At 41.6% G+C, this 17,979-nt stretch overlaps 1 protein-coding gene across 1 annotated transcript in view; it reads right to left on the reverse strand.

The window, feature by feature from the left end:
* LOC138978461 (uncharacterized) overlaps positions 1–17,668 on the reverse strand; it is a 31,330-nt gene extending 13,662 nt beyond the window's left edge. The window contains exons 1-11 of the mRNA XM_070351203.1: positions 17,644–17,668; positions 17,130–17,236; positions 16,491–16,697; positions 16,087–16,226; positions 13,781–13,844; positions 10,280–10,530; positions 9,692–9,872; positions 4,790–5,026; positions 3,088–4,322; positions 2,484–2,672; positions 321–1,784 (exon numbers count right to left, since the gene is read on the reverse strand). Of these exons, the coding sequence (XP_070207304.1) occupies positions 321–1,784; positions 2,484–2,672; positions 3,088–4,322; positions 4,790–5,026; positions 9,692–9,872; positions 10,280–10,530; positions 13,781–13,844; positions 16,087–16,226; positions 16,491–16,697; positions 17,130–17,190 (4,029 nt within the window). The 5' untranslated portion in view covers positions 17,191–17,236; positions 17,644–17,668. The remainder of the gene's footprint in view (positions 1–320; positions 1,785–2,483; positions 2,673–3,087; positions 4,323–4,789; positions 5,027–9,691; positions 9,873–10,279; positions 10,531–13,780; positions 13,845–16,086; positions 16,227–16,490; positions 16,698–17,129; positions 17,237–17,643) is intronic.
* Between the last annotated feature and the right edge of the window lie 311 nt (positions 17,669–17,979).

A 17,979-nucleotide genomic window follows, 5' to 3' on the forward strand; every position in this document is an offset into this window, starting at 1 on the left:
ACGTTGTCGACTAGAACATGCTTAAAGTACAGCAGGGATGGCCAAATCTCAAAATTTTAACTCGCCAGGTGGGCGAGTAACTTCAAGAAAGTCACTAACCCGGCAGAAATTTCGCTGGCCCGGTACTCATACCACAGTTGATCTGCAGTGTTAATATGGCTTTAAAACTTGATATTACTACCAAAAGAGTTGCATTTGACTAGAATTGTCATTGGCCAGCCGGTTTCTACTAGCCCATCGGATTTTTTAATCGCCCCTGGCGACCGGGTGGATGATTTGACCATCCCTGTACAGCTATTTAAGATTCAATCAAAACTCACAATGTGCACGAGACTTTGATGCCACGCGAGAGACGCAGCCGACGCGCAGAACATGCCACACTTGGAGCACTTGCAGGCCACCGGCGGAGACTCCATTTTGGGCCCGTGACGACGTTCCAGGTGAAGGGTCAAGGCTCGCGACGTTTGGCACGCTATTTCACAAACGTCACACTTGATGGTGCCTTTCCTGCGATGCCTGGACGATATGTGCTGGGCAAGTAATGGGTAGGAATTGAAGGTTAGCTTGCAAACTGGGCAGCTGTGAGACTCCGACGTTTCTCTTTGTCTTTCAACAGAATTACCTGCGTGTTTCCCTTCGCCCTCTTTCTCATTGTCTTCCTCCGCAGTGTTTTCAATTCCCAGTTCGTCAGAGCTATTTTTGTCTGAATTTCTAACATCTTGGTCAGAGTTCTCTTGAAGGGATGCAGGTTCAAATCCCTCCTCCTCTTCCTCAGCCATTCCTGCAGAAGCAAAGTTGAAGATGATGTTCGGGATGATGGCAAAACTAGCAGTGTCTTTAGCAGTCTGGGACCTTCTCCTCTTCCCTCTTCTCAGGTTCATTGGACTTTTTGTTCTTTTTCTCTCTGGTATCCGTTCTTCTTCAGAGTTTTCCTTGCTTTCATTTTTTCTTGTTTTGGAACTTGCAGCTTGAAGCTGAACTGAAGTGGATAGCTCTTTGGTTGCAGAATCTAGACGCATAACCATGATTTTCAAGTTCCGTGTGACGGGAGTACAACCAGAATTTTCTGACGTCTTATTCAGTGCATCTGATGTCAAGGTCTTTTCTACAAATGATGTTGCAGTTTTGTCTCGTACAGTCCTCTGTCTCGCCTCTTGTTCTCCTACTTCATCATCCGAAATTTGACAAATTCCATTCCTCCCTTCATTTTTTCTCATTCCGTCTTCTTTGCTTGCTGTGGACGCGTCCTCAAACCGTTTCCCTTTTCTATTCTCTTCAAGCAGTGTTGCATTGGCAACAGGCTGAGTTTTCCTTAGTCGTCCCCGGGGCCTGTTTGATGCGCTTCCCTTGGGAGAAGAAATTGGTGTAGACGGTTTTGTTTCTTCTTCAGGGCTCAAGTGGCCTGCGTTCAGCTGAGCAAAGTTGATTCTCTTCCCCCTCGTGCGACCGGAGTAGCGACCCAAGTTTGAGTTAGTCTGATGAGCATCCTTGTGAATCTGTGATGCCGGTGTTGTGCTTCCGCTTTCTTGCACATCATCGCTGGTGATCGAATTTCTGTGGCTGTCTATCCCATCTCTTGAAGCGGCGGTGTTGTCCAATTTCATCTGCTTGCTGGTGTGAATTGGTCCGCTTGGGCCTGCTCTCAGCAAAGTAGCTTTGTTTTTGCTGCCCTTTGGCCTTCCTTTCTTCTTTGCCGTTGTTTTTGTCGGTGATGGTGATGTTGTCACTGTGGTGGTGTCTGTGGGTGGTGAGTTGAGAAAGCTCTTCAGACCTTTTTTCAGAATCTATGAAAAATTTAGAAAAGATAGTTGAGTTTTTCAGCTATGTTTTATTTAGTCAGATGTTTGTTTTGGTTTTTTTGTTTTGTTTTTTGCATACATCTGTGACTAGCAAATAAACTGTAAACATTACAGGCAAATAATAACAATAATACTGATACCACTGCTACTAATACATAGTTTTTGCATAGCACAAGTACAAAAATAGCTCCAAGCACTTTACAATTAGTGAATTACATGTACCTTGTAAAAAGTCAAAAATGAAAAATGCCAGAAATTATACAAGGCAAAAATAATTAAGTTACACACGCAAGCAATAAACCAGGATTTCACTACTGTTGTAAGTTACCTTTCTAACCCCCATTTTAAGACCCCCTAATTTAATAACCCCCCCCCCCCCCTTTTTTTTTTGTAAGACCTTCATTATTTGGATTATTTCCTTACAAGCTCTGTAAATTTAGCCCCTATTTCATCACCTGATTTTGGGGGGATTTTTGCAGTTCATAAAAGAAGGGTTCCACTGTATGTACTTCATTACACTTACAGCACCAGTTGACAAAATTAAAACTCAGTTTAAAGAGTTTACTGCTAGTACTGTCTCTCTTAGATTGACTCTCTGAATCACTAGTTCTCCAAACGCACTCTCAGTCTCTCTCTCTCCGTCTCTCTTTCTATCGCTCTCTCTCAGTCAGTCAATGGACAAACCTGTTGTAGACAGGTCTGGGCATAGCACAATTCTTCAAGTTCACAGGTCATGGTGACACTAGCACCATTCCGTTGCCAGGCAACCTTGCAAACTCGACCAATGGCCTGCAAGGACTGCTCAAGGATACTTCTTTGCCGTAACTGGGATACTATGCTGTCTGATATCTGCGTGCACACTTTCTGAAAGATCTGAAAAGAGTAAACTGAGTAATCAATTATCATAACGCTCCATGTGATTTGAAGTTAAGAACCCTCACCTTCCTACAGACAAGGACGAGAAACAGCAAAGCAGGCTTGGAATAAGGAGAGAGAAAAAACTATCAGCACCTCAACAAAATGTCCCTTGGTGTTTCATCTTGGTAGGTCTTCTTCATGCAGTTCAAAATTCCTAGCAGACATTTTCAGCACAGCACCCCTCCCCATCATCAACACCCCTCCCCCCCAAAAAAGTTTAAAAAATCAGACAGACACCGTCAAAAAGACACTGACACGCCAGCCACACACTGAATCAGTGCATGTATATAGCAAGAGACACAGGCAGACAGACGGACAGAAACACAAGGCTACTTGCACGGCTACCGACACACACACAACTGTGTCTCACCTGTACATCATCAGTTATTCTGCCTTCAGGATGATCAGTCCTCTTCTTTGTAGCAGTTCCGGACAAGTTTCCAGCCATATTTTCCTTGGTACCAACACCGCTTTTTGAAATGGCAGACAATTTCAGGTGTGTGGATTCATCTGCACAGCCTTTCGTCGGTTTGCTAATTTCCTTTGATTGGTTGAACTGACTTTCATCTTTTTGCAGGCAACTGGAAGGCTGTTGTGTTTCACTACTGTCAGTGGGGATTTTTGAAGGGCTTGTTTCATCACCGATGCTTGACAGTAACACATCTCCTTCTGACTGTTTGCCGGTCTCTATGTCGCTCCTACTTTCTGGTTCGAAATTGGACGTTGTTTCCTGTAGATCACCGATTCCAGTTCCAACATTTGAGATGTTAGTTGTACTGTGGACATCAGAAATATTTGTTACACCACGATCATGCGAAATGCTCACGTCATCACAAACATGTGAAATGCTCACGTCATCACGAACATGTGAAATGTTTTCAGCACCACGAACTTGTGAAACGTTCATCTTCTTGGAAGCTTGACTCAAAGACCTCAAATGATCGTGCGAGTGTTGTTGCTGTTTTTGATCGGGGATGGTTGTCCCAGCCTTCAGGGCCTGCTTTGTCATTGAAACCACTTCTTTTGTGCTTGGAAGTTCTTTCCTTTTCGGCTTGGACCTCTCTGCAAATGTGGCTCTTGAACGATTTGTTCTCCCTCTTGTGCCGCTGGACGGTCCGGCGGGTACTGGTGATTGGCTCGTTCCGCAAACCATCTTTGATTTAACTGTAGGAACTGCAGTAACCATCTTTGATTTAACTGTAGGAACTGCAGTACTCCCAGCAGATTTTCTTGGCACTCCCTCCTCTGCTGGTTTTTCAGTTGAACTTTCTCCTTCAGATACCGTTTCCTCACTCACTGAAGAACCTTCAGCACTTGACGGCAACAGAGATTTTGCAGAATTGTTTTGACTCAAAGCAGAGTCAGGTGCAGACTTTAGAGCATCAACTGAAACACACAGTGTTTGGTTGCTAGGAGACTCTTCCACTGTCTGGGGTTCGGCAGGTTTGTGGAGAGACTCCGTAACAATGCGGTCCAAATCAGCCAACGACTGGGCAGCCAGCAGCTCCGCTTGATCTGCGCTGGTTCTACGTGAGCTGGTCGCAAGTGAGGAGGTGGCTTGCACCGTGTTGAAGTAACCATGGTCGGAAGGCCAGATCTCAGCTACTGAGGATAAAAATATCATGTCCTTTGAATCATACAGTGAAACCCCCACTTAAAGACCTCCAAAAACCTGAGAAAATCAGGTCTCAAAAAGGAGGGAGTCCTAAAATAGGGGTAAAATTACAGGTTATGAACTAAAAGTCTGAGAAAACAGGGTCTCAAAAGGGAAGGAGTCTTAAATTGGGGGGTCTTTAAAGGGGGGTTCCACTGTAATACACAATACACTATCAAAACAACTGAGGAACGCATACTTTTACTATTGGAAAGTGTGTTCTGTACAATAACAATTGAGCTTATTGTGAGATTGAATACACAAATATTTTGAATCTTTGTTATTCTACATTTTAGACATGAGAATACACACACATGATAATAATCAATCAAACACTCAGATTTCAGTCTACTTCACATTCACAAGTACCTGATGAAGGGACAGTCTGCAAAGTACAACAAAATAATGCAACACCCACCAGGAAAGGGAGACAATTCCACACACTCCTCTTCTTCCTGGTCAAGGTCCTCTAATTTTTTCATGTCCTCTGAACTTTGACCTTCACGCTGGTCAGGGTCACAGACCAGCAGGTGGCGGGAGAATCCTTCGCGTCGACGACGGGTGGCGCCACACACTGGGCAGTGGTAGTGAAAGCGAATCGCGTCGGCCCCATTCTCAAGTTGACAAGGGAGGTAACAAACCAACACAGTGTAATCTAAGGAGCAAGAGAAAAATGAGGAAGGAAATCAGTGGCTCAATGTCTCCCCTAAAAAATGCAGATAAAGAAGAAGAAAAAGATCTTTTTTTAAAACCAAACAAGTCGCGTAAGGCGAAATTACTACATTTAGTCAAGCTGTGGAACTCACAGAATGAAACTGAACGCACTGCATTTTTTCACAATGACCGTAGTCCGCCGCTCGTGCAAAAGGCAGTGAAACCGACGATCCTGTTTAGCGCGGTAGTGGTTTCGCTGTGCTGCATAGCACGCTTTTCTGTACCTCTCTTCGTTTTAACTTTCTGAGCGTGTTTTTAATCTAAACATATCATATCTATATGTTTTTGGAATCAGGAACCGACAAGGAATAAGATGAAATTGTTTTTAAATCGATTTCGGAAATTTGATTTTGATCATAATTTTTATATCTTTAATTTTCAGAGCTTGCTTTTAAACCGAATATAACATATTTATATGTTTATGGAATCAGGAAATGATGAAGAATAAGATAAACGTAGTTTTGGATCATTTTACATTAAAAAAAAATTGTAATTTTTAATGACCAAAGTCATTAATTAATTTTTAAGCCACCAAGCTGAAATGCAATACCGAAGTCCGGCCTTCGTCGAAGATTGCTTTACAAAAATTTCAATCAATTTGATTAAAAAATGAGGGTGTTGCTAGACATTTTCATGTTGGGACATTTGGCCGAAACTGTCAGAAAGCTTTAGGACATCTTGGAAAATTTTCGGCTATTATTTTGGCTCATCCAAAGTCACCGCAACATTGAAGCACAAGACTCAAGAGGGGAACACCAATACATACAATCATTGTCTTAGGAACACAGATTACAGGGGCGGAGCAGTAAGCCAGAAGGGGGGTGGGGGGTACAACCTGGGGTCCAGGGGGTCCCGTTGGGGGATCTGGGGGGCAAAGCCCCCCTGAAGCTGAAGAATTTTAGCTATTTTATAAACAATTTGTGGCTTATCCTTGATTTTAATCATGATCAACTGGTGTCAGCAGCCACTCATTATTTCTTTTAACGTTAGTATTAAATAATGGCAATTTATCCTCACTGATATCTGTTGTTGTTTTTTTTTTGGGGGGGGGGGGGGGTCCGGAACCTCTGTAACACCCCCCCCCCCCCCTAATCCATGCCTGGATTATATGTTGCATACTGCAACAGAAACAATCAGCTTTGCTGATTTAACTACATCAGACACCAGTTCTCTGAAACTTTTTCAAACCTTTCACTTTAATTTCTTGAAAGTAAAACTCTTCCAATCTTGTGCAAATCTTGACAAGCCTTGGGAAACATGACTGGTAAAACACCAATAAAAGACCGTGTAGGGTGAACCATTTTGCTTGGAAACCAGCAGATTTCGATTCGCGGTGACTATTGTCTGCTATGTCCTCTGCTTCGATCGACTCGACAACACTACTACCACTCACACTGACACTGTCCACATTCGCGGTGTTCCTGTCATTTTGTCCGGAATCACATACCTTGGCGAAGGGTAGCAAACCTTGGCCAATTTAGGTTTTTTCTTTTTTGGTTGTGACATGATGTTCAAATCCAAATCGAAAGCACTGACTGACTGATAAACTATCGCGAACCGGCGAACGCAAACGCTGAGAGTGTGGTTTCCCTTGTCCAAGGGAAACCACTCTGGCATTTATATTTTTGGCAATGGCTTCCATTCAAAACATTGATGTTTCGTTTTTGGTATTCGCGAAAGAAATAAACGCCAGTCAGTAGACTAAGTACATCGGCAGCAGTTTTAGCAATCAAAGCCTGACCAATACAAACAAGAAGGGCAAAGCCCATACGACTCACATGCTTGACCTTGGGTCAAATAACTAAACCTAGCAATGACATCATACACTAAGAACTGCTTTACACATTTTTCCTACCAAAATACATGTGACCTTGACCCAAGACATAGGAAGTACAATGGTGCTTATTGGCTCTTTCTACCATGAGATATGGTCACTTTTAGTGGTTCACTACCTTATTTTGGTCACATTTCATAAGGGTCAAAGTGACCTTGACCTTGATCATATGTGACCAAATGTGTCTCATGATGAAAGCATAACATGTGCCCCACATAATTTTTAAGTTTGAAACAGTTATCTTCCATGGTTCAGGGTCAAGGTCACTTCAAAATATGTATACAATCCAACTTTGAAGAGCTCCTGTGACCTTGACCTTGAAGCAAGGTAAACCAAACTGGTATCAAAAGATGGGGCTTACTTTGCCCTATATATCATATATAGGTGAGGTATTGAATCTCAAAAACTTCAGAGAAAATGGGAAAAATGGGAAAAATAGCTGTTTTTTAGGCAACATTTATGGCCCCTGCGACCTTGACCTTGAAGCAAGGTCAAGATGCTATGTATGTTTTTTGGGGCCTTGTCATCATACACCATCTTGCCAAATTTGGTACTGATAGACTGAATAGTGTCCAAGAAATATCCAACGTTAAAGTTTTCCGGACGGACGTCCGGACGGACGGACGGACGACTCGGGTGAGTACATAGACTCACTTTTGCTTCGCATGTGAGTCAAAAACTGGACAAACTTTGGCCGATTTAGGCGAATACTCTTCGGACATTTGGCCGATAGGGACATGAAAGTTTCGGCCAAAGTAAAAAAAAATCGGCAATTGGCCGAAGGGCCGACCCAAACGACACCCCTGGTGTGACAGTGCCGCCTCAACTTTTACAAAAAGCCGGATATGACGTCATCAAAGACATTTATCGAACAAGAAGGGCAAAGCCCATACGACTCACATGCTTGACCTTGACCTTTACATGACCTTGACCTTCAGGGTCAAGGTCAAATAACTAAACCTAGCAATGACATCATACACTAAGAACTGCTTTACACATTTTTCCTACCAAAATACATGTGACCCAAGGTCAAGGTCATCCAAGGTCATGCAACACAAAGCTGTTAATTCAAGACATAGGAAGTACAATGGTGCTTATTGGCTCTTTCTACCATGAGATATGGTCACTTTTAGTGGTTCACTACCTTATTTTGGTCACATTTCATAAGGGTCAAAGTGACCTTGACCTTGATCATATGTGACCAAATGTGTCTCATGATGAAAGCATAACATGTGCCCCACATAATTTTTAAGTTTGAAACAGTTATCTTCCATGGTTCAGGGTCAAGGTCACTTCAAAATATGTATACAATCCAACTTTGAAGAGCTCCTGTGACCTTGACCTTGAAGCAAGGTAAACCAAACTGGTATCAAAAGATGGGGCTTACTTTGCCCTATATATCATATATAGGTGAGGTATTGAATCTCAAAAACTTCAGAGAAAATGTGAAAAATGTGAAAAATAGCTGGTTTTTTAGACATTTATGGCCCCTGCGACTTTGACCTTGAAGCAAGGTCAAGATGCTATGTATGTTTTTTGGGGCCTTGTCATCATACACCATCTTGCCAAATTTGGTACTGATAGACTGAATAGTGTCCAAGAAATATCCAACGTTAAAGTTTTCCGGACGGACGGCCGACTCGGGTGAGTACATAGACTCACTTTCGCTTCGCATGTGAGTCAAAAACGTCTGGGGATATCATACCCAGGAACTCTCATGTAAAATTTCATAAAGATCGGTCCAGTAGTTTACTTTGAATCGCTCTACACACACACACACACACACACACACACACACACACACACACACACACACACACAGACAGACACACATACACCATGACCCTGGTCTCGATTCCCCCTCTATGTTAAAACATTTAGTCAAAACTTGACTAAATGTAAAAAGATCTAATAAACAAATGGAAGTAAGCACTCTAAATGCATATGACATGTGTAATGGAGTAAGTGAGAAGTATTCAGAACCAGTCTCTCTGAGAAATGTGAAATGAACAAGTGATTTTTGTCATCATTTTCATGAGTTTTCATTCACAAACACCTGGGAAATAAATCTCATGTTTCCCATGCAATAAATCGAGGTGGTGAATGGGTTTGAGCTTTCAGGTGAAACGTGGATTGTCAAAGTAAAAGCCAATCAGGCTGATTGTTTGATGTGTGGAACCATCGCGGCTTTGGATTTGTGTTTCCGAGGACAACGATTGTAAGAATTCACTCTCAAAGACCCAATCAATGTTGACAATTACCGCGGCGACTCATGGTCAATTCGCAACTTATCTCTGTAATCGCAAAATCCACAACGAAAAGTCATAAACACTTAAAAAAAAAGAAATATGCTCAACACTTACTGAACTCACACGTATGATCGCAGCTATGTACATTTTCAGACTGGAAGAAAAGCTACGTTTGACGTCACATACAAGGTTGACGTGTTATCTCGAGCTACTGTGATGATGCTTTGTGGCCCGGAGTTGGATTCTAAAAATTCGTCTCCCTGTGGGTTATTGTGCATTTTGTTGCACAACCAAAATGATGACAAAAACGATGTTTGGTGGCTTGTCGTCAGACCAGCATTTTGTTGTTGGTCCTCGGGGAGCATATCGCCTTTTGTCTTATATTTGTTAACCGCGGCCTTCGGCCTTGGTCGATAAAGATGAAACAAAAGACGATATGGTCCCCTTGGACCAACAAAAAAGCTGGTCTGTCAACAAGCCACCAAACATCTTATAATATCCTCCAAAACAAAAAGATTTGAACCTTTGAACTTGACGCCGCTGCGCCAGTGAGACACAAGGTGCTGCTTCATGTGGCTGTGGTGGTTAGGTTTCAGCTTGGCGGTGGTACACAAGGGGCAGTGGTAGCGACCCTTGCAGCAGGCAGACACCTCACAGCGACTCAACGGCAAGTCCGACAGATTTCTCACAATGGATAAGTGCCACTGCAAAATAAATAGATAAATAAATAAATAAATGCATTCATTCAAACATTAATAAATGAATGAGCAAAAACATGAAGAAATTTAAAAAAATTTTTAAAAAACATAAAATATTTTTAAAAATGACTTAAGCGAGTCTGAAATAAACAAATCAAAACACATTTCAGAAATGTAGTGGCATCATTTTAGGAAAAAAATACTTCGACTTGGTCAAAACAGAATCATTTATAAGAGGTATCGATCACTCACATGAAATTAAAAAGGGCAACATGCAGCACAAAAGCTGCATGATTTTGGTGAAAAGAAAACCTTATCCAATCCAGCTACCCAATGATTTCAAAGAAGATTGGAAAAAGATCAATCCAAAATAAATTTGTTGCTTTTTGAAGTCAAATGTCCTTGAAAATGACCTTGAGTTCCTTGATGTCCTTCAGGTGAGGCACATCATCAGCCTCGACAGACGAAAAGAGTTTCGAGGCATCCAGGGTGTACCCAGTTCCATTCTCTGCCTTGGCTGCGACGGATGCTGCTTGTTTCTTGCAGCGCCACAAATGCAATGTCAGGGCAGACAACTGCTCACAGCTTTGTCGACAGAGGGGGCAGTGAAAGTGAGGCTCATGGGTGGTTTGGCAATCGTCTTCGCAAAGATCTATTTTCATGTCTGTTCACAGAAATAAAAATCAGTTTGATTATGCTTGAATTTTAAAGGAAAATAGTAAAAAATCTTAACCCGCGTTTACTGAATGAAAGTATTCAGTCTGACAATGAATTCACTGCAAACCACAAGACCAAAATATGCTTACCAATAAATAAGTCTCATTCCCCCAATCATTGTAAAAGCTACCTTCCCAATAACAGGGCGGGGATGTAGCGCAGTCGGTAGCGCGCTGGATTTGTATCCAGTTGGCCGCTGTCAGCGTGAGTTCATCCCCACGTTCGGCGAGAGATTTATTTCTCAGAGTCAACTTTGTGCGCAGACTTTCCTCGGTGTCCGAACACGCCCCGTGTGTACACGCACGCACAAGACCAAGTGCGCACGAAAAAGATCCTGTAATCCATGTCAGAGTTTGGTGGGTTATAGAAACACGAAAATACCCAGCATGCTTCCTCCGAAAACGGCGTATGGCTGCCTAAATGGCGGGGTAAAAAACGGTCATACACGTAAAATTCCACTCGTTCAAAAACACGAGTGTACGTGGGAGTTTCAGCCCACGAACGCAGAAGAAGAAGAAGAAGAAAAAGAAGAAGAAGACCACTTAACAAGGCGGGAGTCTTACAAAGCAGGTAAGTTTACAGGTGTTATGAACACAAAATGTAAAAAGAATCTATAATACAACAAGAGGCGAAGCCATCAAGGCTCACGTAAGAAATCGACAAACAGTAACACAAACTCAATCACTCCGTCACACACACACACACACACACACACACACACACACACACACACACACACACACACACACACACACACACACACACACAGAAAGAGCATAGGTGAAACTGTGCAAGAAAGCGAGACACTAGATCTAGATCTGTCTGTCTGCATGTAGCCTACATGTACTTACAGGGACACGACTGCCAACAGAGTCTCGGCCCGCTCAAAATAATAATGACCGAGACTTTCAGTACTTCCTTCGCGTGACGTCTAACCCTCTTACGTCATAATGTGACGTCAATGTAATGTGACGTCTTCAAATGTTAGAGTTTCTACCACAGACATACACACGCACAAACACACACACACACACACGCACGCACAGACAGACAAAGTTACGATGGCATAGGCTACACTTACGTGAGCCAAAAAACCAGCTAGAAGGCTCCAGTAGTAGCTGATTTTTTTGCTGGTACATGTAGTATCACATCTCAACTACAGTAAAAAAAAACCTTTTAAGACCCCCCAATTTAAGACCCCCTCCTTTTTAAGACCTTGTTTTCTCTGACTTTCTGTTCATTACCTCTGTAAAATTACCCCCAATTTAAGACTCCCTCCTTTTTACATTTTAGTCAAGTTTTGACTAAATGTTTTAACATTGAGGGGGGAATCGAGACGAGGGTCGTGGTGTATGTGTGTCTGTGTGTGCGTGTGTGTGTGTAGAGCGATTCAGACCAAACTACTGGACCGATCTTTATGAAATTTGACATGAGAGTTCCTGGGTATGATATCTCCGGACAGTTTTTTCGTTTTTTCGATAAATGTCTTTGATGACGTCATATCCGGCTTTTTGTAAAAGTTGAGGCGGCTCTGTCACACCCTCATTTTTCAATCAAATTGATTGAAATTTTGGCCAAGCAATCTTCGACGAAGGCCGGACTTCGGTATTGCATTTCAGCTTGGTGGCTTAAAAATCAATTGATGACTTTGGTCATTAAAAATCTGAAAATTGTAATTACATTTTTTTTTTTTATAAAACGATCCAAATTTACGTTTATCTTATTCTTCATCATTTTCTGATTCCAAAAACATATAAATATGTTATATTTGGATTAAAAACAAGCTCAGAAAATTAAAAATATAAAAATTATGATCAAAATCAAATTTCCGAAATCGATTTAAAAACAATTTCATCTTATTCCTTGTCGGTTCCTAATTCCAAAAACATATAGATATGATATGTTTGGATTAAAAACACGCTCAGAAAGTTCAAACGAAGATAGGTACAGAAAAGCGTGCTATGCAGCACAGCGAAACCACTACCGCGCTAAACAGTCTCATCCGATGCACTGCCTTTTGCACGAGCGGCGGACTACGCTCATTGTGAAAAAATGCAGTGCGTTCAGTTTCATTCTGTGAGTTCCACAGCTTGACTAAATGTAGTAATTTCGCCTTACGCGACTTGTTAAGACTTTGTTGTCTCAGACTTTCTGTTCATAACCTCTGTAAATTTACCCCCATTTTAAGACTCCCTCCATTTTAAGACTCCCTCCATTTTAAGACTCCCTCCATTTTAAGACCTGATTTTCTCAGATTTTTGGAGGTCTTGAAAAGGGGGTTCCACTGTAGTAAATTACTGGAAAGTAATGGCGAACCAGATCCCTGATTATTATAAAGATTGCACAAATTTCAAAGCTGAAACAGGAGGAACTTTCTTTTAATCAGAAAAAAATCATTTACTCTGTCAGGTTTGTATGGGCGGTGAAAGAGTGAATACCCTTAAATTGCTTTTAGTTTCACCATAGACCATTCATCTTATCCTGGACCGCCAACTGGCTCTCTCTCCGCTCTTTCTCTCTATTACGAGGTAGCGCCTCTCGCATCATAGACCATTCATTTTATCCTGGACCGCCAACTAGCTCTCTCTCCGCTCTTTCTCTCTATTACGAGGTAGCGGCCTCTCGCATTTAGGAACCTACGCTTACATGGCCTTTCAGAAATCAGGGGGACGTCATATCCGGTGTCGATTGTAAACATGGACGAAGTTGCCGAGGTAAGTTCTAAAAATGCTAAAATAAACTCAGCAAAAGTGCATATGGAACATGTTTTTCGATGAGTTTTGTTAAGTTTAATTTGGAGTTTTGGAAAATCCAGTTCATTGTCACCTCCCATTGTCACAAATAACTGGAGCGTGCTTTCTTTCTTTTCACTGTCTTCGAATCGCTGGCCTTTCAAACCGGACGTGACGCGCCCCTGAAAGTCGAGAGTCGTAACCCCGAAGGGTCAGGTGACGAGTTGGCGGTCCAGGCTATTTGGGCTATGGTTTCACTGAGACAATCATTAGAGAGGCCAATCACTAGCGACGGGTGTGTCTGTAACACGTGGACAGGAGCATGTGTGACTTTATTTGTTGGAGAAAAAGCAAGGGTATTCACTCTATCACAACCCATACAAACCCGACAGAGTTATAACCGAACATCGTCTATGATCTATTCAAACAGGACAACTCCTGCTAAAAGAAAGAAAAACAATTCACCTTCATAATGCACAGCTGCTGGCATCTTGGAATCAGGGGCTTGAACAGCATTTTTGTCTAGACCCTGAAACAAATAATACACGTTATTTGTATTTTTCACCAGATTATGCCATTTTAGTTTTTACACAGATCGAGACACTCAGTGTTCCTCGGAGACCGCACCGGTGGTAGAGGTGAACAATGACTGTCGAGATCTGTGTAAAATGTCATATTTTGGTCAAAATACGAATTACATTTATGTATTGATCGATTTTATTTAGATTTCCTTTTATTTTTCATGATTTAACGCACACAAATGTGCACTCTTTTGTAGTCTCGGCTAGCCGCCTAAATATTTGTTTTTGTCGGACTCTGGCGTCACATGGCTCAAAGAAGGAATTTCCAATGTTCTATCGATACATTAAAGCTTCCACAAAATGTGAGGCAAGGATGGTAATTTCATCCAGTCCTGTGAGGTTTTTCACATGGAAATTTGCGATGCCTTCTCCCCGTAAAAAGCAAACTGCCATACAGTACGCCACTACCCATTTTGTTTTTCTCCTGCATGTGGGTGTTCATAGCCCTGAGACTATTGATGTGAACTTGGGATCTCTATTGTAGCATGTATGTGTGCACATACAGGAGTTCGGATACAAAGTTGTATCACAAAAATAAATCTGTGAACCACACCAACAATGATGAACCAGTTTTAAAGCCAGTGCGCTACTGACTGAGCTATGGAATTGCCCAAACACAGAATGTTATCAAGGATGAAGCACAGTACAAAAACCAGCAGAAAGTAGAATAAGCCATCCCAGAAAATGGTTGTCACTCATGCATGACTGCGTAATAATCATTCTTTATTTTTTCTCTCAGTGAAGAAGGAAAGTCAGGGGAACATAGTAAAGTCAGGTAGGTAAGGTAATATCATTTAAATAGAAGAACACCTTTCAACAAGACACCTTCTCGGATGTTTTTCATCTAGCACTTTCACCAAAATATACCTGTTATCACATGCCACCTGCTATACATGTAGATTCACGGTTTGCTGCTTTCAAGGGTATCTTTTCATCACAAGAATTACCCCCACATTTTTATATTTAGTCAAGTTTTGACTAAATATTTTAACATCGAGGGGGAATCGAAACGAGGGTCGTGGTGTATGTGCGTGTGTGTGTGTGTCTGTCTGTGTGTGTGTGTAGAGCGATTCAGACTAAACTACTGGACCGATCTTTATGAAATTTGGCATGAGAGTTCCTGGGTATGAAATCCCCGAACGTTTTTTTCATTTTTTTGATAAATGTCTTTGATGACGTCATATCCGGCTTTTCGTGAAAGTTGAGGCGGCACTGTCACGCCCTCATTTTTCAACCAAATTGGTTGAAATTTTGGTCAAGTAATCTTCGACGAAGCCCGGGGTTCGGTATTGCATTTCAGCTTGGTGGCTTAAAAATTAATTAATGACTTTGGTCATTAAAAATCGGAAAATTGTAAAAAAAAATAACAATTTATAAAACGATCCAAATTTACGTTTATCTTATTCTCCATCATTTGCTGATTCCAAAAACATATAAATATGTTATATTCGGATTAAAAACAAGCTCTGAAAATTAAATATATAAAAATTATTATCAAAATTAAATTGTCCAAATCAATTTAAAAACACTTTCATCTTATTCCTTGTCGGTTCCTGATTCCAAAAACATATAGATATGATATGTTTGGATTAAAAACACGCTCAGAAAGTTAAAACAAAGAGAGGTACAGAAAAGCGTGCTATCCTTCTTAGCGCAACTACTACCCCGCTCTTCTTGTCAATTTCACTGCCTATGCCGTGAGCGGTGGACTACGAGTATACGGTCTTGCTGCGTTGCATTGCGTTCAGTTTCATTCTGTGAGTTCGACAGCTACTTGACTAAATATTGTATTTTCGCCTTACGCGACTTGTTTCTTCTTCTGTGTTCATGAACTTAACCTCTGACGTACACTCGAATGCTATTCTGCATGAGTGGGTTTTTACATGTCAGACCGTTCTTTATCCCTCCACTTAGGCAACTGGGCACCGATTTGAGGGGATGCATGCTGGGAATTTTTCGTGTTTTTTATAACCCACCGAACTCTGACATGGATTATAGGATCTGTTCTGTGCGCACTTGGTCTTGTGCTTGCGGGTACACTCAGGGACATCAGAAAAATGTCTACCCTCAACCCACTGGGATTTGAACATTCAACCTTCCCAATTGGATTGGGAGGCTGACGTCTGATCCGCTAGACAGTTGCGCTTGTCAAACCCCTGCATGACAATTTAGCTTTTCCCTGAGAATTACCTGATCGGAGGCGTGCGACTGAAGATGTCTTGTGAAAGCGTTACGTTTCAGCAACGTAGTGCTGCACACTGGACAGTGGTAGTGGCCTCCCTTGTACTCCTTCTCTCGACAGGCGTGGAAACACTTCACAATCATTAGTCCTGAAAATGAGAGCAAAGAATCCATGAAATGAAATTTACCTTGTTTAGGCAGAATAGGCTTTCCCCAATGCTCAGGTGTACAGTTCTCTTCCACTTCGTTTGTCTGCCTCCACTAAACTCAAGTATATATTTGTTAGCTGAAGCCCCCCACTTATTCCCCAGTTACCCATTTTTGTTCCCATGCTGAATTCATCTAAATCATTTCCTTGAATTTCTACAAATATAAGTTCTTTAAAATAAAAAATAACAAAAAACTATCTTTACCATTATAATACACAGCATGTTGAAAGTGCGTCAAGTGCAGATGATCCCGAACACGTGACGGATTGGCAGGCTTGTACTGACGAATGTCACAGAATGGGCAGTGAACTCTGTACTGACAGCAATCTGACAGGACGCAGCGTTGGAGTGCTACAGAAGCCGATGAGTTTGAATCTCCGCCCAAGATGGTGTGATGGTAAGGTTCTTCTTCTGTGAAATAAAAGCAGCTTTTGGTTATTTTCTTATATTTCTTCAAATTCAATAACAAAATGGGGCTTTCAATAATGTATATTATGTATAAATAAAGACGAAGTTTCTATTCAAAATGGTTCTTTTTATCTTAGTTTTCAGGAGAGAAAAAATACTGAATGGTCATATTACAATAAAGCGCCTGATTTCTCTGCTCTCGTTTCATTCTAGCCAGGCATATCATCTCGGGAAAACTTTCAGTATTTGTTTGAACATGCACTGCCTACATCTATACATTGTCACGATTGTGAAGAGCCCTTTTTTCCAATCATGAACATTTTCAGTACTTTTGCTAAAATGTTCTTTTTAAGTGGGCAAACTTTGGAAAGCAAATGTAATAAATTTATGGAAAAAAACTTCCGTTGCTTTCAAGTTGTACACAGTAGTCATTACCATTCTCCACAAGACTTTTGTCCTTATCAATTTCCATACTGTCGTCTGGTGCCAGTTCCATGTTCTGCTGGTGCCTGTTGACTGTTGCTCCAGTTGTAATTGCAAAACTGAAGAGAGAAAACAAATAAATATATAACTAAGAGGGTCAAAAAAATAAAGTCATCAATATAGCCGTATTTCAGCTATCAATCATGCATTAGATATACACCTCTCTCTCTCTCTCTCTCTCTCTCTCTTTGAACTCTGCGTCAGTTACTTGGAAGCACCTTACCAAACATTTGCAGAAAAGCGCAAAACCGCAACGAAGTCATCAGACGCCATTGTGAAATAGTGTCATTGAAAAGCGCCTTTTTCCAAAATGTCCCAGTTTTCGCTTCAAATACTTCTTGACTTAGATTGCTGGTGTCTTTTACCACAACTCTCATGTAAATCAGTAATTAAATACATTTTTAAGTGCTCACAGCTTATTTCCCAATCGCAAAAGTATTTAAAACCAAGCTGTGGTTCGACTTACAGTGCGTTTACCGATGCAAGCAATGGCGTCGACTGCACTTCCGTTTGCCAAGTTCTCTGTACAAGGGACAATACTCTGCTTACCTTAGAATGACAAGCAACATTTTCAGACTTGTGTCCCTTCCATTACCACTCTGATCTTGGTGACAAATAGCCTAGCGACCATTTACAAAATCTTCACGCGTCTAGCGCAGGGGCGGATCAGTTGCTTTGTAAGGGGGGGGGCACTTTGAATCGAAAGTGAATGTGATGGGCGCGAAGCGCCCGAATTTGCTAGGGGGGTCCGGGGGCATGCCCCCCCGGAAAAAAAATTTGCCCAAAGAAGCAAAATGGTGCC

Source organism: Littorina saxatilis, linkage group LG10, assembly GCF_037325665.1.
Source record: "Littorina saxatilis isolate snail1 linkage group LG10, US_GU_Lsax_2.0, whole genome shotgun sequence".
Lineage (NCBI taxonomy): Eukaryota > Metazoa > Mollusca > Gastropoda > Littorinimorpha > Littorinidae > Littorina > Littorina saxatilis.